The 24,219-nt window shown below is 40.7% G+C and overlaps 1 protein-coding gene across 1 annotated transcript in view; it reads right to left on the bottom strand.

The window, feature by feature from the left end:
• cblb (Cbl proto-oncogene B, E3 ubiquitin protein ligase) overlaps window positions 1–19,109 on the bottom strand; it is a 55,614-nt gene extending 36,505 nt beyond the window's left edge. Inside the window, exons 1-3 of the mRNA XM_070844170.1 lie at window positions 18,921–19,109; window positions 17,945–18,115; window positions 17,144–17,394 (exon numbers count right to left, since the gene is read on the bottom strand). Of these exons, the coding sequence (XP_070700271.1) occupies window positions 17,144–17,394; window positions 17,945–18,112 (419 nt within the window). The 5' untranslated portion in view covers window positions 18,113–18,115; window positions 18,921–19,109. The remainder of the gene's footprint in view (window positions 1–17,143; window positions 17,395–17,944; window positions 18,116–18,920) is intronic.
• Window positions 19,110–24,219: the final 5,110 nt, after the last annotated feature.

The following is a 24,219-nucleotide window of genomic DNA, read 5'->3' on the forward strand; positions in this document are numbered from 1 at the left end:
CTTTCAAATGATAAATGATGAAATTATATGATATAGAGTAAGTGTGGCATGAAACTTTATGTTTAGAATTGAGATGCTGTAATTCTGTAAATATAGGTAGTGTGGTCTATAATCTGACTTACTGTAACACAAACCACTCCGTGTCTGTCTAGGAATACACATCCTCAGTACTTGCATTTCTCTCAGACTGTTTTCACTACTCCATAAAGCAACAAAGTTATACAAGATCTACACGTTGGACTACAGAAGCTCCTCTAGTTAGAGCTCGTCACTGTTGAATAAAGCTGATACGATAATTGTTTTTCACAAAAAAAAAAACACATGTATGTATGCACACGCACACACACACAGGAACACACAGACTTATAAGATATGACGAGGAGCTAAATGTCATACATTTACTGAAGCTTAGAGAATAACTATGGTACATTGTGCCATTTTTTTTTTTTTTTTTTACATATTTTAAGTTCGAAAATCTAAGTACAAAAACTTTTGAAACTGGCGCAGTAGATCGCATCAGCTAGCCACTGAGAATGGGTGGTAAACAAGCAGCATGTGCTTGTTTTTGTTTTCATTTGTAGCATCAGTTATATTACGCTGTTCAAACCCACCAGATACCATTGAAAATTTTGTCTTGCAGAACATGGAAATAATGAAAATTTTGTTGGATCTGAACTAACCTTTTAAAACATCAAAGTCACATAATAAGACAAACAAACCAATTGATCTCGCAAGTAAGAATTCTTTCAGAAATATAAAATTTAATTGCTTATTTTTAATTTAAAAGTTTTTAGGTTTTTTTTTTACATTTTTAATTTCTATCAATTTACAAAATGCAAAGTGATCGAACAGAAGAAAAATCTAAATCAAATCGATATCTGGTGTGACCACCCCTTGCCTTCAAGTCAACATCAATACTTCCAGGTATACTTGCTCACAGGTTTTGAAGGAACTCAGCAGGCAGACTGTTCCAAACATCTTGGAGAACTAACCACAGATCCTCTGTGGATGTAGGCTGCCTCAGATCCTTCTGTCTCTTCATGTGATCCCAGACAGAGTGGATGATGTTGAGATCAGGGCTCTGTGGGGGCCACACCATCACTTCCAGGACTCCTTGTCCTTCTGTACGCTGGAGATAGTTCCTAAAGACATTGGCTGTATGTTTGGGGTCGTTGTTCTGTTGCAGAATAAATTTGGGGCCAATCAGACACTTTCCTGATGGTATTGCATGATCTGCCTGTATTTCTCAGCATTGAGGACACCATTAATCTTGACCAAAACCCCACCTCCATTTGCAGAAATGCAGCCCCAAACAAAGGAACCTCCACCATGCTTCACGGCTGCCTGCAGACACTCGTCATTCTACCGCTCTCCGCTCTTCGGCAAACAAACTGCCTTCTGCTGCACACAAACATTTCAAAATTTGACTCACCAGTCCAGAGCACCTGCTGCCATTTTTCTGCATCCCAGTTCCTATGTCTGTCAAGCATTGCTGAGTCACTTGGCCATGTTTCCATGTCCGAGGTTTGGCTTTTTGGCCACAATTCTTCCACGAAGACCACTTCTGGCCACACTTCTTCAGACTGTAGATGGTGTATCTGGGTCGCACTGGTTTCTGCTAGTTCTGAGCTGATGGCACTGCTGTACATCTTCTGATTTTGAAGGGAAGTGAGCATAATGTGTCTTGGCCAACCACTGCATCTACCGTTCTCAACGTTACCCGTTTCTTTGCTTTTTTCGTTGGCTTCTTCAGAAGAGCTTGAACAGCACATGTTGAAACCCATCTGCTCTGAAATCTTTGCCTGAGAGAGACCTTACTGATGCAGTATAACTACCTTGTGTCTTGTTGCTGTGCTCGGTGTTGCCATGATGACCTGTGACATGAAACTGTCTTCCACAACCTCAGTTGCCAGAGTTTGGCTGTTCCTCACCCTGTTTTAAGCCTCCTACAGCTGTTTCTGTTTCAGTTAATGACTGTGTTTCAACCTACATATGAAACTGATGATCATTAACACCTGTTTGGTGTAACTGGTCATACACCTGACTATAATCCTACAAAACCCCTGACTTTGTGCAAGTGTACCTAGAAGAATTGATGCTGTTTTGAAGACAGAGAGTGGTCACACCAAATATTGATATGATTCAGATTTTCTTCTGTTCGCTTACTTCGCATTTTGTAAATCGAAGAAATAAACAAGTAACAATAACACATTTGGTTTGGATTTTTAATGGGATTATCTTTTAAAATCAGAGTAAATGTAAAATCCCAAATTCCCACTGTAACTGTAACAAAGACTTTAGAATTTAGATTTAGATTTTAGAAAAAACACATTGAAGCTATTATCATACAGTCAGCAGTGCAGCACTAAATATACTGTACATCAAGCTGTTTTAACACCATCATGTCTAGCAGGTACAAAGTGCATTGCACCTTACTTTTGTGCTAATGCAAATATTGCTAGTAATAATGGCTGTTGTGTAATCTCAGTGCCTGTGTCTGTAAGTGGCAGGTGTTTGATGTTGTTTCTTCTATATTCAAGTGCCAACTGATGCAGTGCAACCATGTAAAACACCACCCACATGCAGTGTGGTTCAGTTCTCGCCCTTCTGGTTTGAGAGCAATGATTCCTCATTGTAACTTATTAAACCTAGATTTAATCAGTAAATTCTGGGGAAAATCAGTTTCAGCAGGACAAATATATTTCCTGTGTTTCACATTAAAAGTGCAGTTGAAAGAAAGTACTTCTCCATTTGCAGTGTCCTGCAAAGCACATATACAAAGCAGAAATTAAAAAAAAAAAATCAATCAATACTCAGGTTAATTAGCCAAACAGTTAAAAACACAATCACAACTAGGCAAACTAATACAACTAATACTGTACAGTTTGTTCCAAGGTTCGAGTATTGATCAGTTGAGAGCACTGTATGTACATTAAATCTTGCAATGGTAGTTCCATAAATTAAGTGATTTTACTGTTAAAAAAATATAAAAAAGAACAGAACTGTTGAACTGAAAATAACACTTGCATGCATTTCAGTCACTTGAACAAAGCCGAACGAAACCACAAGACATGTTTTTTGTCATTTGGCTGCTGTGACACGTGTTCTCAGCAAACAGTCACAGCTATCACTAATGCTTCCTCCTACACGACAGCTAGAACGCCATTAGACTGAAATTATACATTAAAGGGATGTTTGTTGTTACAACTTTAAGAAATTTAAGTTTATTACATGATTACAGGAAAAGGAAGATCTATTTACAACAAGTTTGAATCTTTGAGAAAAATGAAGCTTAGCAGAAACTATTCACTATTTCCCATTTTCTCATCTGTTCCAACTGGTCTCCCCTGCAGGCATGCCCGTGGCCGCAAAAGGATCAAGAAATCAGGTCCTTCTCACACTCCACAGCCTGAGAGGAGACACGTCTCTTCTCCTATTTGTTCTCCTGCTCACGCAGCTCATCTGCAATTGCCAGTGCACTCTGCTGTACACAAAGATGACCACCATGAACTATCTGACAAATTCCATCCAAGGTGTCGATGTACCTGCAGTACCAGAAAAATGCAACCCTTGCTGCCACCCAGGCCTCCATGCTGCAGCCTGCCTCCGTGTTCAACCTGTCCTTTACAACTTAGGCTGCTCAACATTCTGTATCTCTATCCATCTCTACTTTTTACTACCCATCTGCAGTATCTGCACACACAGCTGGTCAGTCTGCTGGTCAGCCGAACTCAATCCTGGACCCCTCCATGGCAACATGTTGTTGTATGTTATTATTATTATTATTATTGTTATTATTATTATTATTATTATATAACACATCTCCTCACTCTGAGTGTACATGTTATATATTATTATTAGTAGTAGTGGTATTATTTGTATTATTACTATTATCATTATTATTATTATTATGATATAATACAGCCCCTCACTCTGAATGTACATGTTGTTATATATAATAATTATAGATATAGATAGATCTGTGTAATAATTTGTAATAATAATTTTTGATACATAATTTTTAATACATACTTTTTATATATTTATATTTTTTACTTTTGTGTTTGAAGTTTATTCTTATTCTTTTGGAGCTGTGTGTAACAAAAAGCAATTTCCCCCTGGGGATTATTAAAGGAATTCTGATTCTGATTCTGACTTAATGTGCATTTGGACTGCTTTTCTCCAATTGATCTTCCTTAATAGGCTTCAACAATTCCCTCATCCAAACCGTCAGCATGTCTCCTAGACCCCATTCCTACTGGGCTACTTAAGGAAGTCCTGCCCTTAATTAACACGTCCTCACTGAATATGATCAATCAGTCTTTACGAACAGGCTACGTACCACAGTCCTTCAAAGAAGCAGTAATTCAACCTCTCCTGAAAAACCCTACTCTTGATTCAGGTGTATTAGCCAACTATAGACCTATATCCAACCTTCCCTGTCTCTCAAAGATCTTTGAGAAAGTAGTAGCCACCCAGCTGTGTAATCTTCTAAATTCTAATAGTTTATTTGAGGATTTTCAGTCAGGTTTTAGAGCGAACCACAGCACAGAGACAGCACTGGTGAAGGTTACAAACAACTTCCTTATGGCATCAGACAGAGGACTTATCGCTGTACTTCTCTTGTCAGATCTGAGTGCTGCATTTGATACCATTGACCATCACATCCTATTTCAGAGACTGGAACACTTCATTGGCGTAAAAGGAGCTGCATTAAGCTGGTTTAAGTTCTATTTCTCAGATCGATTTCAGTTCGTACACATTAACAATGAGTCCTCTGTCCACACTAAAGTTAAACATGGAGTTCCACAAGGTTCAGTGCTGGGACTGATACTATTCACCTTATATATGCTTCCTCTGGGTAATATTATCAGGAAGAACTCCATTAATTTCCACTGTTATGCAGATGACACCCAATTATATTTATCAATAAAGCCAGATGAATCCAATCAGTTGGCTAAACTTTAAGTCTGCTTTAAGGTCATAAAAGTCCTGGATGACCAGCAATTTTCTGCTGCTAAAGTCAGATAAAGCTTAAGTTATTCTGCTTAGCCCCAGACACCTTAGAGACACCTTTTCTAACAACATAACTACTCTGGATGGCATTACTCTGGCCTCCAGCTCCACTGTGAGGAATCTGGGAGTTATCTTCTACGTAATATTGCTAAAATCAGGCCCATCTTGTCTATAGATGATGCAGAAAAATTAGTCCAAGCATTTGTCACTTCTAGGTTGGACTATTGTAACTCCTTATTATCAGGCTGCCCCAATAATAAGACTCTCCAGCTGGTCCAGAATGCTGCTGCTCGTGTTCTGACGAGAACTAAGAGAAGAGACCATATTTCTCCTGTACTGGCTCTTAAGGGTCAGGCTCCACCATATCTTAAAGAACTCATAGTACCATACTACCCCACTAGAGCACTGCGCTCCCAGAATGCAGGCCTACTGGTGGTTCCCAAAGTCTTAAAAAGTAGTGCAGGAAGCAGAGCTTTCAGCTATCAGGCTCCTCTCCTGTGGAATCTCCTTCCAGTTTGGGTTCGGGGGGCAGACACCCTCTCTACATTTAAGAGTAGGCTAAAAACCTTCCTTTTTGATAAAACTTACAGTTCAGGGCTGACTCAGGCTTTGGAGCAGCCCCTAGTTATGCTGCTATAGGCTTAGACTGCCGGGGGACTCCCATGATGCACTGGGCTCCTCTCTCCTCCTCTTCTTCTCCATCCTTATGCTTCATGTCTCTTTAATGTCTGTTACTAACTTGGTATCTTCCCTGGAGCCTTTCTGTGCTTTTCTCATCTCTGAGGTTCCTGTGGATCCTGGTCCTCGTCCTGCTGCTGTGGTTCTCTGGCTTCATGAATCACTGCTGCAGATCGTCGGCCACTCGTCATGTTTTTCAATGTTACCATAGTGCTAATTTATTAGTCACATTCCTATTGTCAGTACTATAGTTGCTGTTAGTATATTGGTTGCTGTTTGTTTTGTCTCTCTCTCTCTGTCCAACCTCCACCCAACACGGACCCTGACAGAAAGCCGCCCACATTGAGCCTGGTTCTATTCAAGGTTTCTTCCCGTTAAAGGGGAGTTTTTCCTGCCACTGTTGCCTAATATAATATCTGATGTTTGCTCATGTGGGGATTCTTGAATCCTTAATTTTGAATTCCTAACTCGTTGGGTCTCTCTCTTAATTAAAGAGTTTGGTCTAGACCTGCTCTTTATGTAAAGTGTCTTGAGATAACGCTGTTATGAATTGGCGCTATACAAATAAAGATTGATTGATTGATTGATTGATTTTGGCTTTTCACAGTAATACATTGCTGCTGACTGTCCTTGGATTTTATTTTATCTTTTATTTTGATCATGGCTGACCCAGGCATTCCTGGCCAAGTTAAACTCATTCATATCATTGCCAGCGATATCACATGATTTTAAAAAGCACAAAAATATCCTTGCTTTGATCAGCTATGCCTTTTCTCTATGACTAATTTTCACAAAATACATTTTATCTAGAAATCTGCTGCTGCCTGGTATGATAAGGAACAATATTTCCCTGAAGGCGATATTCCTGCACAGATCATGGCGTCACTACCTCCTTAAAATATGACGTCTAATTGCCAGATTCCTCTGATATGTTTCTTTTCATTTTTCTGGCAACATGCAGTGAAACCAATAGTACAAAAGGCCTTGTGATATAGAAAATCAGAATGAACTTATTCTTCTGATAAACCTTCTTTGGTATACATTGGGCTTCTTACTCACACTGAACTGTTTACTGTTCATACATTTAGATGGTAGTTACAAAGTGAGCCCATCATCATTTATTTATGAATGCAATATGTACTTTTACTGATAGCAGACAATGCTGTTAAGGTCAAATTATTTATGACATAGCAGATACTGTGTACTTACTGTCCTTGACCTGCACGCACATTCTCTGACAGTGATATTACTCAGTCGATGACTGTGACTCCAAGAACAACAACAACAACACACCCGACTGATCAAGATGTCAAATAATCCAGAGTTTCCCATGTATTGCACTTGCAGAATTGTGTCGGGAATAAAGTTAAGAGAGGAAGAGCAGTTTAAAAGTGTGATAAGTGAGAATCGTTGTTCTGCACCTTGGTGGTAGCATACACTAACATTCTGTTTGTGTGTGTGTGAGTGTGTGTGAGTGTTTGTGAGTATGTGTGTGCCTACACACTGACACAGCCAAGCCCGTTTCAGTAATTTCATGCTCATGCTTTCATGCTCTCCAGTCACCATTAGGCCGTTAATCAACTAAGGACCAGCCAAAAAATGCTCCATTAGAATGCAGAGGGAAAGGCTGCAGATGCTTACATAATGGTTCTGATTTGAACTCAATTTCCAGCCTTGTTGTGGAGGAGGGCTCAGCTCCGAAACACCCCCAAACAAACTTTGCCAAACGCAGTCTGATCTGTATGATGTAATTGCAGTCATTTTGGTATACAGTATTTCTCTTTGCTTGTTGCATCCTGAGACTGCACTGCTCACTGACAATCACGTACATATATTTTTCTAGCATCTCATTGGACACAAAGTGCAGGGCAGCTTGTATGTTAAGGTCTTCTGCAATAGCATTCTACATGGTTTGGTTTGTCAGTCTTCCCCATGTGTCCTTGCCATGCCCTGTGCCATTAGACCGCTTATGTAATCTGCCTGGTTTGACAAGCGCCTCAGGAAAGCCAGCTCATTCATTAGGGCTAATGTACTCAGAGTGTGTGGAGCAGGGTGGCCAGAACTGTTGGCTCACTAACATATAGTAGCTGCTGACTTCCTTTGATGGCTCTGGTATGTGCATATGCTGTATATCCAACCCATCAGTAGCTCCAAATGAAGAATATCAAACGGGTTTCAATATAAACATAACATTTGAGCCTCATTTGAAATAAAATAAAATCCTGCAGTCAAATACTTATAACAAAGACACAAAATTGCTGACACAGGCCTACATAATGTCATATCGTTGTTGTGGTGACACCTGCACTAGTGCAGCTCAACCACCCACTATCTCTATTCCTACTGGTTTCCTGTCACCTGAGCGATATCACCATTCTCTGTCAAAAACTGTTGTTCTTCTAGTTTACTGTGACATTTGCCTCTATAACATTCTGGTCATTATGAGAGAGTCTCAAAATAACGATCTGACTAGACTGTACATGTACCATAAAAAGATTCTAGAAATGTTTTGAGAGACCTGAGCAAAAAGATGAATAGGTCAGTTTCATGACAGTTTAACTACTTACTGATCTAATAACCCCTCACAAATCAATACAAAATCACTAACTGCATTTAACTCATATAGGGACAAAAAACTGTTGAGAGAGAGACAACTACAATGTTTCTAGATAAGAACAAGACAAAGGGAGCGGAGAAGTCGAAATTCAGGGTTGTCTGGGATGGGAGACAGCTATGATTATGAGGCCTAGAGGTTAAAGGTCAAACCAGGGTGTGAGGACAGGGCAGCAGAGGGTAAAGGGGCCCTTAGGACAAGGTTTAGAGCTGAAGAAAAGCTGCATGTTTTGATCCAACAGGACCAGGAGGGGCAGGCCTTGTTTTTCTGTGAGTGCATTTGTGTTTGGGTGTGTTCGTGCAGCTGACAGCAGGGATATGGTGAGAGCAGAGTGACCACGAGGGACTGTAATGGCTTCACAAAGGGGCTATCAGACAGATGAGATATCTATCATATCTCCTATGTGCTGCTGCTGCTGCTGCCACACTGAATAAGCCTTTTGGCATATTCAAATGGTTGGGTGAAAGCAGAAAGATGGCGGAAATTAAGAAGAGAAGGACACTCAGTCAGTGGAGCTGCTGATTTAAATGTTTCTTAGGATTGTTAATAACATCAATTATGCAGGTAAATTATTTTCCGCAGAGAAGAACTTCAGGATACATGCCATTAAGACAGAGACAAAAAGCGAAATAAGGTCTTAAAGCGATTGATTTGAAACAAAGAAAAGGCCTCAATCAGGAGTAAAATACAAAACCACAAGATTGTCATGTGTTCATGACAATTTTCTTACTTTGCCCATGCAGCCTGACTGAGAAGTGTGATGCTCTGTATTATGGATGAGAGAAGAAACACAGATTTCTCCTCTCTTTCTCCAGAATTACAGACATACAGTACAGAACAGATGGTTAAAGTTAAAATGCTGTCTAACTGTGAGAGTCTGATAGAAAGCCCTACAGAGGATGCCCAGTCCACTCATCTCAGTCTTTATTGCTTCAGTTGGGGAATTTTTCTGTATATACATAATAAAATGTCTTTTGACATTATATGGTTCAATGCGTAAAACTTTTGTCATCAAACTATATAGTAGCAACATAAAAAAACTGTCCTGGGACGCACATTGGAAGACACTTAAATTCAAGTTTAATATGGGTTTAAGTTGGGTGTAGTAGTGTTGATAAACTGGGTTAACTTTAACATCAATAAACCCGTTGTCTATATGTCAATGACTGGTCACCAGTCTTTCACAGGACTATAACATAAACTATACATTTTTTAAACTACCAAATATTGATTTCCATATCGGCCTCAAATGTCCATAATCAGATTATACACTTAAACTACTTATTCTGAATGTGTGCGAGACATAAGAGAAGGTAGAAACTTGACACAGAATGGCCACAGCCGGTTACATTCAAACGATGGCAACACTTTGTGCATGTGTATATATGTAGCAATCCTTCGTTAGGTTACAGCAGTTTTAGTAAATGTGAGTTTGTGAAATATCTGGTTTTAAGTTCATCAAGTCCATTCCATACAACATGTGTCAGCAGAGTGAGGCAAAATCTTAGTCAGGGAACAGTGAGTAAACCTAGTTGCAATCCTACACACACAAACAGACAGACAGGCACAGACAGACAGACAAACAGACACACACAGACACACACAGACACACACACACACAGACACACACACCTCCCCCGCACTCTGAGCCTCTTGGTTCCTGACTGAAGCACTCTGGTGCTCCACTTCCTCCCCAGATGGTTCTACTTTCTGGAAGCTTACTCATCTGAGCCAGGCTCAGGCCTTTAAAGTCTTCCATGGGAACGTGTGACATCATCACTTCAAAGCATGACTGCTCGCTGTGACGTACCGACATGTGAGGACGCGTACGCCAGATACTTCTACAGAACTGAGTTCATTCCACCTCGCAGATGATTCAGTACATGCTGCTTCTAGATATTAAAGAACAACCCTTTTTGTCTCCTGAGTGTTGAATAAATATGTGAGTACTAAACAAATACAATTAAAGGAGAGGGGAACAGGAGAACAAACAGAGCAATTCCATTCATACAGTGAGTATTTACACATTTTACACCATCAGTGATGCTGAGATCCTGATTTAAGACAGCGTGATATATGGGGGGGATTATTCACCAGGAAACACTTCCTGTCTTTTCAGCTCAGTGATTGAACCACATCACATCCGTCCATCCGCCTACGGCATGCACTGGTAACATGAATTGAACCTTCAAAAAACGATTAATAAAAAAAACATTTATTGTAAAAGCCAGTGGTGTCATTAACTCTACAAGACTCTCTACAATACTCTACAATGGAGTCCAACTAAAGTGAACATTTAGAAACAGAAAGTTCTCAAAAATATGAATGATTTGCTTTAAATTTAAACTCTGTAAAGATTAATTATCAAGATGACCTTAATTGAATGTCACCATGGTTTACGGTGTGATATGACTATCTCCTTTGATAACTTTGTATTTATAAAATGAAGATAAATACAATGCTACTGAAATGTTTTGTTTCTTGTGAAAAGTGGTCATGTCCGCCTTCTGTACGTGTAACGTATCCGACTTTAGAGTTCTAAGGAGGGGGCACCACAACAGATGAACACTGAAATAGAGAATTTTTTGGAAAGGATTTCTGTCTGTGATTTCTAAATGTTTTTTGATGAATAATTCCAAATAAAGACTTTGATGAGATAAACCGCCAAGCCCACGGAGGCTCAACTTTTAATCAGGAAGAATTAAAAGAAAGTGAAAATAATTCTCCTCTGAACTGAAAAATTATAAATTAGCAATTATACTAAAGCACTGAGCTGCACGGTACCTCAGTACTCATTTCCCCACTCAGTATGTCACAAATCAGTAGAAAAATATTCAGTCTGCTATTGTTCTGTATGTAGCTTATTTGCCTCCAGAATATAACTCCTGTAAGTGATGGAGTCATCTTGACATTTTCTTCAGTCATTCTTAAAGCCAAAATTACCAGTATTACTATCACTATTATTACTGTGGTCACAGCAGTAAAAACACTGAGCACGTCCCTCCAACATGTCTCTACACCATGAGTCAGGGGTTCCTCAGTACCAGACGGGGGTGGGCGAATTGATGGATTGAGAAGGGGGGGAGCTCAGATTGTCTTTTATCTGCAACACTCTGCTTCTTGGCAAAAGAAGTGCACTTTTAATCCAAATGATTTAGAGAGGATCACTTTAGGAAGCTGCTAAAGCAATGCCTGTCAGGCTGCCTATAAAACGCTCTGCTGTGCAAATGACTTCAGTGCACTGTGCACTGTGGCTGTATCATGGAAGGGCAAGTCCAGCCACACACTGCTGTTAATGTGCTTTGGATGATAGTCCAGCAAAAGTGATGTTTTTACCATTGACTGATTGATTGGTTGATTGATAGATAAATATCATAGGAATCTCACTCATCTTCATAGACTGTAACAGACCCAAAATAAAATATCACATAAATAGAAAATGGAGCTACATTGAAGGCACCGTTTGTGACAGCACAGCAACATTTGCAGGCACACTACCAAATGAGCACTTCAGTGGTAGGGCTGTAATTATGTAATTACTCCACTCGCAGTAAACTGATTGACTGTGAAAGTCTGTTTTCATGGGATCTCCCTGAAAAAAACAAGTTCACCCAACCTTCAGAATGTTCAGGATCTCATTTAAAGAGCAACTTTATGTTTCACAGCTCAAATGACATTTCATGCAGTGAATTGATCCTCTGCAGCAGTGACTTGTGAAAGCCACAGCTCTCATGTTTGTCAATGTCATTTTATGCTGTGCTTGCAGGTTTCACTCCCGAGAAGAGTATTCACCTCGGAAAAGATTCATCTGGCTGAATAAAGGATTATATCAGCTGCTCTGACCAGTAACTGCCAACATGCATGACAGATTGTTGTGTTCCACATCCCAACTAAGGAACTAATGAGTTTTCCTACACTAATCAAACCTTGTCTTCTACACTGATCCCTATTTACTAATGCACAGAACAGGAGTTCAGTCATTACCTAGGTTTTATGGTGCCAAAGGTTTGTTCAAGACAGACAAAAAGATAAGGGGCTTGTGGGCATTTTGAGTCAACAGAGGCAAAAAAGGCAAAAAGTTTTTTCAGTGTTAAGTAGCAAATATTTCTTCACGGTCAAAGACAATTAACTCAAATAGGCACGAACATTTAAAGTAAGACCAGAACATTCCTGCACAATCTTTTCAAACTCTTTTACAAGAGCAGCTGTTTACAATTTTCTTCCATCCTTCAATTTCCTAATTAATATTCCTATCACATCCATGTCTTGCTCAGTGTGTGGAGGCGAGAGATACAGAGGGATGGGGATCAGGTGGTCACATGTGGAGACTAGGACACTAAAGACAAAGTAAAAAGGCTGGGGGGTCGGGTGTGACGCATGAACATCAGATGGCCTATAACAGGGTGCAGCCCTGACGAAAGGTTTGGGGTGATCACAGTAGTTAATCAAGCGTATGAAACAGATTTGTGCTAGACAGGCTGCCACAAAGACACAGCAGGCCACATATGGGTACCCATGTCCCTAGAGACAGATGTGATACCAGATGTGAGATCACTTCGCGATTTCCTCAAGGACCATTTGTCCCTTTCATGCATCGCTGTCTGAGGATATTGTGTGTAGTGTAAAACATTATTTATACACTCGCGGAGTTGCTGATAATGTGTCCTCCCACTTCAGAACAATACGCTGCACAACAGATGTTTAAAATAAAACAGAACTGGCAGTTAAATCCAGTGCAATTTGAATTAAATCCTATACATTTGCATTTTTTGTTGTTTTGATGTGCCCTCTATCCAATAGATTGAGTGTCTATTTACATAAGTCCCACTGCGTACACACCCAGTTTCTCTTTAATAATTCAGTGAGGGTCCAGAGCGCTTTGGTGCTCTGGTGCTTACAGCACATGCCACAAGACCGCACGGTCGCAAATGTCAGTTTGATTCCAGACGTAACCTCTGGGCCCCTGTTCAGTAATCCATCCATGCTTGTTAATGTCTGCTGTTTGTAGTTGGTGGGTGTCTCTTCCAGTCGGGGGGGTCATGAGTAGGAGGGGGGTGGGGCCTTTTGCATGTCTGTGCCCAGGGGCCCACTGTCTCATAAACTGTCCATGTTCACAAATAGACTGTGCTGATTTAATAGAAGGATATTCAGTTTTGAGTATTAAAAACCATCACAGCATAACATGTAGAGGGATAGAGGGATGTGTGGGGAAACTGCCACAATATGTACGCTCAAGAGCAAGCCTGAACATGGCCGTCTCACAGTGCATTGGTGTCTGGAATGTGTTGGCCAGGGTCTATTTCAAAAATCCAAAACCATGTTTCATATGGATTAAGGTAACCCAGAGATTAGACTTCTATGAAAGGTCACAGAGGGGAATGGAATTTATTGTGATGATGCAATGCCAGTATCATATGAAACTGTGTTCTTCTTCATTTTCTTTTTTAGGTTTGACCACATTATTTTGTTTTGTTGGCAGGTTTACTGTTGCTATCACATGTGAATTATCTAAAAGTGGCCAGTGTGTATAATTAAATAGGTAAAATTCCCATTACGATCAAATATTATTTTTATATCAAATGTATTTCATATAGAAGCAAAAGAAGGAAAATCCAAATCACAACTCAGAGAGTTGTTCATTGCGTCCTAGTTCAGGTGCAGAACTGCACCTCGGAGCTGGTCAGGGTTCAGTGTTTTAACTTCCACAGGGAGGAAGCCTGCAGACAACAGAGTTTGAAACCGAGGCCTCTGGTTGAAGAGCAGTCTTCCTGTTCACCAGGACATCCCACAGAGTATGAAAGCAGCGGATGATACAAGAGAAGCTCATGAAACTCTTCTAACTCAGTCTCCTTTAGCATCCAGCAACACCTGCCCACAATGTAACAGCTCACACTAATGTAATAAAAGTAAATGGAATAAAGCCAATAACACCAGTCAATAAGGAAATCAAATTGTGGAACAGTCATACAATATTGTTTTTGCCAGTAATGCAATCATGTGTCCACATAAGGCAGCACTGACTGGATACTATACTGTATTCTAAACTTTTTTAATAAAAATGAGGAGCAAGTGAAATTAAAGTCAATTCTCAGTAATACAATACAAAATCAAAATGTGGCCACCAGTGGCACTAAGGATCCCTTATCTGGTTTCAGAGTTTTTAGAATAGGCAGGCTAACAATGCTGGGCATTTTCCTTTCTCAGGTAAGTCTGCTTCAGCAACAGTGCCTCTCTTACTGCTTATTGAAAGGTCTTCAGGTGACATATCATACGTGACTCTTAACATCTGATGCAAGTATCAAAGATGCTGTTAAAAGCAGGGGATGTGCCATGTATGCCCAGCCTCTTTAAACCTGCCTATGATAGGGGCGGCGGTAATGTTGTGCCGTTTTACAGTTTGGATGGAATCTTTAAAAAAAAAATTGTGTAACTTCCAAACAAAATGTTAAATTACAATTTACTGAATAACTGATCAAATGATTCAATTTAGATTTTTTAGTGTCACATTTTTAACATTTCTGACGTATCCTCTTTTACTCTAAGTACAGCAGCAATGTGTAGTGTTTACTGTAAAACACTGCTAATGATGTTGCTTGCACTGTAATAAATTACGCCAACACAAGCAGAGTCAGTCTGAAGAGAAAGAGCCAATTAATGACTGAGGCAACAAGACAGAACTCAAGTTTGAGAAAGAGGGAGAATTAAGAGAGGAGTTCACACAGATAGATCAAAAACTCTGCTATGTGACGGCTTCAGAGCTCAACCAGAGAGGAAATATATGAACAGGATGTAAAGTGCATGGGGATTTTCCCTCTGCTCTGCACATAGCAATCATAGAGAGCTCCTGAGAATCACTGGAGCCTTCACATCCTTAATTAGCTCGAGCTTTTCTCTTGCTCAAACTGTTTAATAAAGTATAGTTGGTTCTATCTCAGTTTTGGAGATAGATAAAAAAAATGGGTTATGGCATCCAAAACAGTGGTTTATGGCGAGGCAGTGCCCTTTCTTTGCCGTTCTAGAGGCTGTGTTTAGCAGAGAACTTTACTAACATCAATGCAATTTTACTATTTAATAGTTCCCATTCATCCTGTCTCATTCTCCCTGCATCTCCTGCTCCAGTCAATACTAAGTGATCATAATGCGCTTAGGTCATTGTTAAGGAGGAAGTGGTGCAAGCTCGAAGCAAATTCTATTTTGATAATCTGAAATAAATGTTTGAAAAAAAACAGCAGTTTTATATTTTGGCTGACTTAATAACTTCCTGTCAGCAATGTCAGCTGCTTGACTTTCCCAGTGCTACAGCAATGCGACATTTGTGCATGACTGCATTTTTAAATGTCATGCATATGGCAAAGGCAAGTGCAGCAGCATTTGCTGCTATACACAGATAACCAAAAACGACTGCAACGCTTATTTTCTGCTGAATATGCCCCTGCTTTCTCTTCTCCCCCTGACTCTCCTCTCTTTCACTTCTCCATCTTCACCTCCCACTCTCCAGTCTGAGTCAGTCAGGCTCATGAACACATCACGATCACAGTGGGTTGACTTAAGTAACGATGACATGCCAGATGGTTACAGGTCGCCAACCAAAATCAGTATTTGATATGTCCCTGCTTGCAGAGAGGGCAGCCCTGCTGGGTGTCCTTTCTGTCACCCTGCTGAAATGGGCAAAGCTCTCAATTAGGATCACCTTCATCATCATCATCATCATCATCATCATCATCATCACTAGTATCATGGTATCTCTGCCGTCAACCCATGCTGAGGTATTAATGTCTGTCCTATAATGGCATAGCTTACATCAAATTGTACATTGGTGAGTCAGTATTATTTTAAAGTAAGTTAAACACAATCATGTCTGAAATAACAATTATTAGATGAGTTTTAAGAATACAAACTTAATTTAGGAGGAAGTGAGTGAGCTATATAACTACGAGTACTTTTTGTTTTTTGACTTACGAACACCACTTTTTGATATCAGCACACAGCTGTAGTTCGGACATTCAACGTAACAGATGTCAGTAAATTGTTCAATTAACCGATGCTGTGCGAGGTTGCTTCACACTACCTGTGAGATGGCACACACCTGAAGTACTGAAGAAACTGAGCTACAGACGAAATGCAGCTTTAGTTTGGATGAAATCGAAAAATTCAGAACAACATATTTTCCACCAGCAATGTATCCAAATCAAAAAACGCTCATTTAAAACTGTAAGTGAAATACACGGCAGCTCTGGCTGTCAGCTCTTGTCTTGCCTCAGTGACTGTGATAGTCAGTGAGTGAGAAAGTGAGTGCAGTGACGCCAGACTCAACTCACATCCTGTCTCTTACATTATTGTAGAAGGGCAGTGGGCATCCTGAAGCATCTCCTGGATGCTTTACCAACAGAAATGTGCACACAGCTGGGGAATTAGGGGACCTGCGAGTTCACTGGCAGAACTGCTGCCACTAAGAGCATGTAGAATGCTTAAATCATCAACAAAACAGTAATATATCAAGCTACTGTCAGTGTGTCCGTTTAACTCCCCTTTTCCCATCGTGCCTGTTCGACATCACAGGGTCATCGCTGCTTTGAAAGTGGTTTTCTGTGAAAGGTCAAGGCAGGTCAAGACAGTTACCCTTTGTATGCACATATGGGACAAGTTGGCCTTCAGGGCTTTCTGCCAGAAAGCTTTAGAGTAGCCCTATCCCCTCACCCTATGCCTTGGAAGGGGTTGGATGTCTGGCAGAAAGGCAAATTTCTCCAGTGTGCTCTGTACACCAGTCACCTTCCATCATGTAAAAAATAACAAGAGCTCTAGATAAAAATGTTCTCTCATCAAGACTTCTCTTACCTATCCTGTGACTGCTCCTCATACATCCTCTCCTTTCCTTCTTTGAAGAGTCGAATGGCCCGTTTGGATTTCTTCATAAGGCTATCAATGTAGACTTTAAAATATTCATTCTCACTGAGCTGTGTCAGCCTCTGATTCTCTTCATATTTGCAGAGTATAAGCCGCAGGTGCTGGTAGGCATCAGGTAAGATATCCAGGATGTACGGTGGGCTGTTTTTCAGCTGAAGTCTGGGATTTTGGCAGAGGCGGACCTGTGGCAAAGAAATCCATGAAAAAAATGCCAGTTTGATGCTCCAACTCTTTACTGTATTGCTCACATTATCACTACATGATAATAATGTGCCAGCAGGATCAGGTGTAAACTGGACAGAATCTTAAATGCTGATTTGAAGATTTTTGATGTGACCTCTTCAAAATGCAGCTTGAAATCTGCTCAAAGGCTCAAACTCTAAGATGTCAGTGAGCTAAATAGTGCAGACAGTATCATACAGAGCACTTTATTACTTCTGTGCAGACACACATATCCACCTGAGTATGACAACTGTTCAGCAAACTCACTAACAATGCTGCTGCCAGTGTCTTTACTGCTACTATGTTGAATTAGGTTTAAAGAATCAGTTTTCTGCTGGTCTGGACATAATGTTATTGAGTTATCATAGAGTTTGACAAAGATGTACCAGCCAGGATGTGTAACATTTCAAACATATAAGCAGGGAACACCACCAGAAGTATGGAACAGGGTGCTCCATGTGCATCTACAGCAACTACTGTTCCAACGACCATGTGGCCTGACAAACTTACAACTTTATCCATGAGTTTCCAGGTTTTCTCCACGGTCCGCCGGTCGGCAGCTGCTTGTTTCGGTGGCCCCACTGCATCCTGGATGGCGTCAATGATGCCTAAAATCCGACCCTTACTTCGGTTTGGTCCACGTCCACCAGGATTTCTGCCACTCAGAGCAGTCGCCATTTCCTGGATGAAGCAGTTGTCACAGTTAGTAATCAGTTTGTGAAGGTCACAGTCAGTCACAGATTACCTACTGTTTGTTTGTTTCCATCCATTTGGAGCGTTTTCAGCTGATTAGTACTGCCAGCTGTTTGGCTTTAAAGACAGAACTCTGCAGAAATGCTGATGTTACCAGTGCTTCTGTTCAACAGATCCCTAAAGGGTCTCTGTGTGTTTGATTATTCATAGGAGTACTCTCATCACAGTGCCATAGTCCTTCACCCACAGTGTGGTGAGGATGGAAGCCTGTACTCAATCACAACTTCTCTCTGAGCACTGAGTGGGCTTCATTGTTGTGTGCTGTGGTCCCTGACCTGACAGTTAACTCCTGCTTTAATGCATCCTATTGTCTTCACCAAGGAGTGTTATTGTCCACTTATGATCATGTCATTCTCACACATTAATAATACAAGACTCCACTGGAAGCAGATCCCAAACAAACCGTGGGTTGGACTCAGCCTGTTCAGTTTTGCACTTCGATGGGGGGTTAGTTTATCTGTGCTGCTGCTCTGACGTGTTCTGTCTGTGGGAACTGATTGTGTTTAGAAGGTGATCTGAGTTACTCGGAGTTTTGTAATTATCAAAGTGCCACCCTGTAGCCATCCGAAATTGTTTCCCGTGGGCTGATTTTATAAGCAGCTCAGACTGAGCTGGCACAGCAACTCACGGGAGCCTCCGAGGCCAGAACATGACATCCTTTTCCAGCCACGGAGACTTTTTTTTCAACAGGAACTCACATGAATCGATACAAAACACAAAAGTCGTAACTTACCAAACCTCCTGGGAATGTCTGCACGGATCCCTGCTCAACTCGGTCCACATCCAGCGCGCAGAAATCAAGGAGTGTCCAAAAGTCCAGAGGACAGAGAGGCAGAAAGGTGTCCCGCTTGTTAAATCCTGTTTCTTCACTCACAATCCTCCATATTCTACAGCCGTGGTGGAAAAGGTGTTCCCCAGCTGCTGTCGGAGGAGTTGGATGAACGCGGAGCTGGGAGGTCTCAACAGTATGTTTAGTGCAGCGACATCAGCGTAAAGGTCGCTGTTGTAAAAACATTACACATCCGGTTGCGTGTTTCGAAATAAAGCCCCAGTTGACGGACTAACTCATTTACATTAGATATCCATTTTGATGCTACACACTCAACGTCTGTTGAATTGTACTGTTCGAAGAAGTGCTTTAAGGTAAACGTGTTGTTCCAGTCTTCCCTTGTCAGTTCCACCCCGTGGCGGTACGTCCTCTTCCTTTACTTTGAAGGCAGACTGGTGACTTCCTGTGCTGTCTCTCTGTGTTCTGGCCGGCTTCATGCAGCTGTCCCAGCGGTGGGAGGGTCAATGGGAGAATGAAGCAATATTTTCCAGGAACCGACCAACGCAATGACAGAAGAGACCAGACACACATTGGTGTTCTTTGAGGACCGAGTCACCCTTGTCAAGTTTGCCAGACTCAGACAGAACAGACCTCCGGTGCCAACTGTCCCAGGGGGCAGAGCTGACAGCTGACGGTCTGTCTCTGTGACAACATGCCCCTCAGTGTTTCCCCCCGTCATGGTCTCCGAACACCTTTCTGCTCATGTGTTTTGGCTGTTTTCTGTATTATGATTTCTGCAAGACCACATGTGGACACACAGCCGACTGTAGACGTGGATAAAACACGTCCAGTGGATACATTTTCCAAGAAAATGTATAAACATGGTAATTTTTTTCTTTTTTTTACATCAACGCGTGCGCACATGTATGCGCTGTTTCCGCACACACACACACTCTCTCAATAAAACAGCACGCATTTGTGTTTTCAGTGTTTTACTTTCAGCTGCAGGCTCCCACACACTGCAGGGCTCCAGGGGGGCTTCCCAAACACAGGAACAGCACGGATAGGGATCTCGAGCTATATTTCCGAAAAGTGTCTTAGAGTTCAATATTCCACTGGACTTTTTCCACCTGATGTCAGAGTTCCACTTGGAAGTGCGCTTCACGATTGCTTCATGCTTTTATTTTGGAAAAAAAAAACTGGCCTAACTTCCGATTTTATTCTCGCTTTCTGCTGATACCTTGATGCAGCCACAGAGCAGAGACAGGACATGGGCCGCTCCCAAATAAATTCACAAAGCTCCTCTGACTCCAAACAAACGAGCAGTGTTGTACCGGAAATGACGGAAATGAAAGGCAACACCTATTACCAGTTATGTCAACAAAATAATCATAATGAACTAGTGATGAATGTTAGGAGGAGAGGCCTGCAGACATTTAATATATAAATTATAAAATGGCTCCATCTGTAATTGTCAGTAGTACTGTGGATATCTGAGTGAAGAAAAATGAGAGCATCACCAAGTCAGTGTGTGGGTGCAATGGAACACATGACGAGCTGCTGGTAGCTTTTATAATGATGAATGTTATCTGAATAAATCCACAACTTTAAACCAATGTGGGTCAGGGGCATAAAGTGTGTGTGTTGGGGGGGGCAATGGCAGCTTTCCTACACAATACTCCCCTTTCCCCAGTACCCTTGCTTGGACCACATCCATCTCTGAACTTGGCCTTCATTTTGATCTCAGGTACAGACCTTTAAAAGTTTGTGACTGCATCTTGCACAAAAACACGCGTGCTCACACAGACTCGCAAGGTAAAGAAAATACCAGCTACCATTGGTAACACAAGTAATTGATGAGTATGCTGATGATACCATTTTAAATGATTCAGGCTCCCCCAGCCCAGGCCCTGACTTCAGCCTGTATTTGATTCTTTCCAGGTAGCACTTGTTAATTATAAACTTGTTTTAAATGCAGAAAAGACTAATTACATAGTATTCTCCACCTCCACCGCTGGCACTGACTGACCAATCATTAAAACTTTGAAAGGCATCCATATCGCTCTCTAATCTTTTACTTTCAGTTAAGTAAGTACATAGTCTATATGCTAATATGTGAATGTATCATTCAACACTGTTCTGTTTGTCAGTCAATAATGTTCCAAAGCCTCAGGACACTGCTGTGAAAAAGATCTTTAATATTGACTTTGTATTGGAGGCTGTGGACCTTTTTCAAAGAACCTGCTGAATATCAACCAAAACAAGTCTGCTTTCTGCTTTATATAAGGGGACAAGAGTCAGGGGGACTGCTGCCGGCAGTCTCTATGCTAACATTGGACTTAAAATATAACTCTGAGCGGTGCCACATCCAGAAATATTCTGACGACATGGCTATTGTGTCGTGTGTGAGGAAGGGACAGAAAGGGGAGTACAGGGAACTGATAAGAGCCTTTAGTGACTGGAATGAGTAGAATGGCCTCCTACTAAATACCTCCAGGACCAAGGGCATGGTCATGGACTTTCAAGGTTTAAGCCCCCACTTCACCCGGTCAGCATTGGAGGAAAGGACATTGAGGTGGTGCAATCCTTCAAATACCTACACTGTAAAAAAACAGCTGTGAAATCCACAGTAATTTACTGTGTTTCTGTGCAGTAAATTACCGTGTACTACTTCACAGTATAATACTGTATGGTTACTTCAAAATTACAGTAATCTAAGAGTTACTGTGAAAATCACAATAATGAAGTCACTACTGTAGAACCCCAGAGTAACAACTCTCTTACTGTAGAAAATCACAGTAACAACTTATTTACTGTAGAAAACCACAGTAGCAACTCTCTTACTGTAGAAAATCACAGTAACAACTTATTTACTGTAGAAAACCACAGTAGCAACTCTCTTACTGTAGAAAATCACAGTAAACATTATGTAAAGTAGGAAAAATCACAGTATACTGGCAGCAGGGTTGCCAGCCAGTTACTGTAATTTTTTGATCTTCTGGTTATTAAATGAGTTATTATGTGATTAGAGAATGCAGGAACTACATTTTTTAATGATATGGTAATTTATCAGGTGCACGTTTGCTTGTATAATGGTATACAACATTTGGTTGTATAATTGTATTCATCTACAGCAAACTAGTCTATCCTGGTGTGTGAATTTACTCCAAGGGTTAATTATGAGCATTTTAAGTAAACTACTTGAACTGCATAAGCTTTGCCGTTTATGTCGTTTAATGCACATATGCCAGTTTAGCTGTTTCACTTAAAACATATTAACAAATCATTTGCAAGATCTGGATACTTTAAAAAAAATGGTAAAAGTTTATATAACCTCTTAAAAGCCTGACAGTGACCAGGGTTAGGGTTAAGGTTAGGACACCAGTGACACCATAAACTAAAAACTAGACCTCAAGGTCTGGAGTTTTATACAGGTGTTATTGACTCTATTATACAGCATAGACCCAAATGCAAACTCCACACAGAAAGGTTCAAGGTTCAAACCACAAACCTGCTGGCCAGCGAATTCAAATCTGGAACCTTCTTGCTGTGAGGCAACAGTGCTAACCACCACCATGCTGCCCATTAGAGCATTCTTCGCTTTAAGGTGTTAAGTTTAGTGCTGCCGTCATGTGTGGCTCAGAGCATCATTATAGTGTCTAAGTTCATTCTGAACTGAGAAGGATCATTCTATCTCGGCTGACTTTGACCTCATAAATGTTGGCAGAACAGCAAGTTTTGTTGATCAGTGTGTCATTTGTCACATGCTGCTTGTATGTGTGTGTCTGCTATATATTTCATGTGCTTTTATAGCTCAAGATCTGGAGATAAACAAATTACAGTGAAACTTGAACTGTGCAGAGGAGGTCACATGCTGAAAAAATCATAATTGATACAAATGTCCCTGTGACTGATATACTATTAAATATTATGTTATTGGATTTTTTATTAATACTTATGCACTAATGTGTGAGTATCATGTTACTGTTGTAGATGCTGAGGTGGAGCCATGATGGAACCTGTTCCAACAATGTAACAGAGTTTTGGTAGGCTGAGATAATTTCATCAGCATTCATTCTTGTATTCTTGTTGTAATGACAAAGGAGGTTCTTTGGACAGGTCAGCAGTTAATTAAGCACATTAATAACTGAGACACCAGGCCATCCACAGTTGTACCTGTCAGGAACTTGTCAGATGCACCTCATTGGTGTGTCTTTGACAAGTGGGAGCAAAAACACAGTCAAGATGATAACATAAAAAGTACATAGAGATAGCAACCCAAGTCACAGAGCCTTTTTCTTCACAACAAAATAAAAACTGGTAGTGCAACATTCATAAACAAAATTGGAATACGTTACGTTCTAGGGCTGAAGTTTGTCCAGCAGAGGGCGGTGCACTTCAACACAAAAGAAAGCTGTAAAGCCTAAGGAACGGGTGGTTGCTCTCTTATACTGCACGTGTGGGCTGTCTGTAGAGAGACAGTGGCTGTGATGTCTTTCAGTGACATTTTTATATATTATTCTGAACATTGTCTAAATGAATGAGCTATTAAACTGTTAAACTAGGTTGTAATTTTGTAAATTCAAGTTATTACAATGAACCAGAGATGAGTGGCAGTTTGAGTGTTGTGAACTTTGGGACATGTTTGTATTTATCTTCATAAACTTATCTTTATAAAGACAGAAAGGGAGTAGTTACAAACAAAATGTTTCCATTTTTCTGAGAAGTTTGTCTCACACAATTCCACTTATTTCCACATACAGTGACAAAAGAGTGAAATTCAGCCTAATTTTACATTTCCAACATTTCCTTGCTTTCATGCAGTTCATGAAATCTCTTGTTTTAGTAATAGTAATGCAAAACAGTTGCATATTCATTTGAACCAAATCTTTGATGAAATGTGTTTCAGAATATTTCACCTATGATATGAATTCAATAAATGATCAGTGTACGCCTGATTCCATCGCCTATTCATAGGGGAATATTTCATGCTGACATACTGAGGGAAACCGTGGGCAGCAAGCCAAATACCGACCCCACCCTTATCAGCTGGGACCAGACTAGATGTTTCACCACCAAAATGTCACCTACCGTCCAATCACATCCACACTTAGTGGGTGTCACATCTATCTGAAACTCAAACCTGGTGGTCAACAAATGTGTGGAGGGAGGAGATATACAGTGTTTTGAAGAAGATAGTGCCAGCCTTCCTCATCCCTGCAGATCTCCGCAGAGTTTAACATCCAAGCAGACCAACGCACTG

Source organism: Pempheris klunzingeri, chromosome 14 (assembly GCF_042242105.1).
Source record: "Pempheris klunzingeri isolate RE-2024b chromosome 14, fPemKlu1.hap1, whole genome shotgun sequence".
Taxonomy (NCBI): domain Eukaryota; kingdom Metazoa; phylum Chordata; class Actinopteri; order Acropomatiformes; family Pempheridae; genus Pempheris; species Pempheris klunzingeri.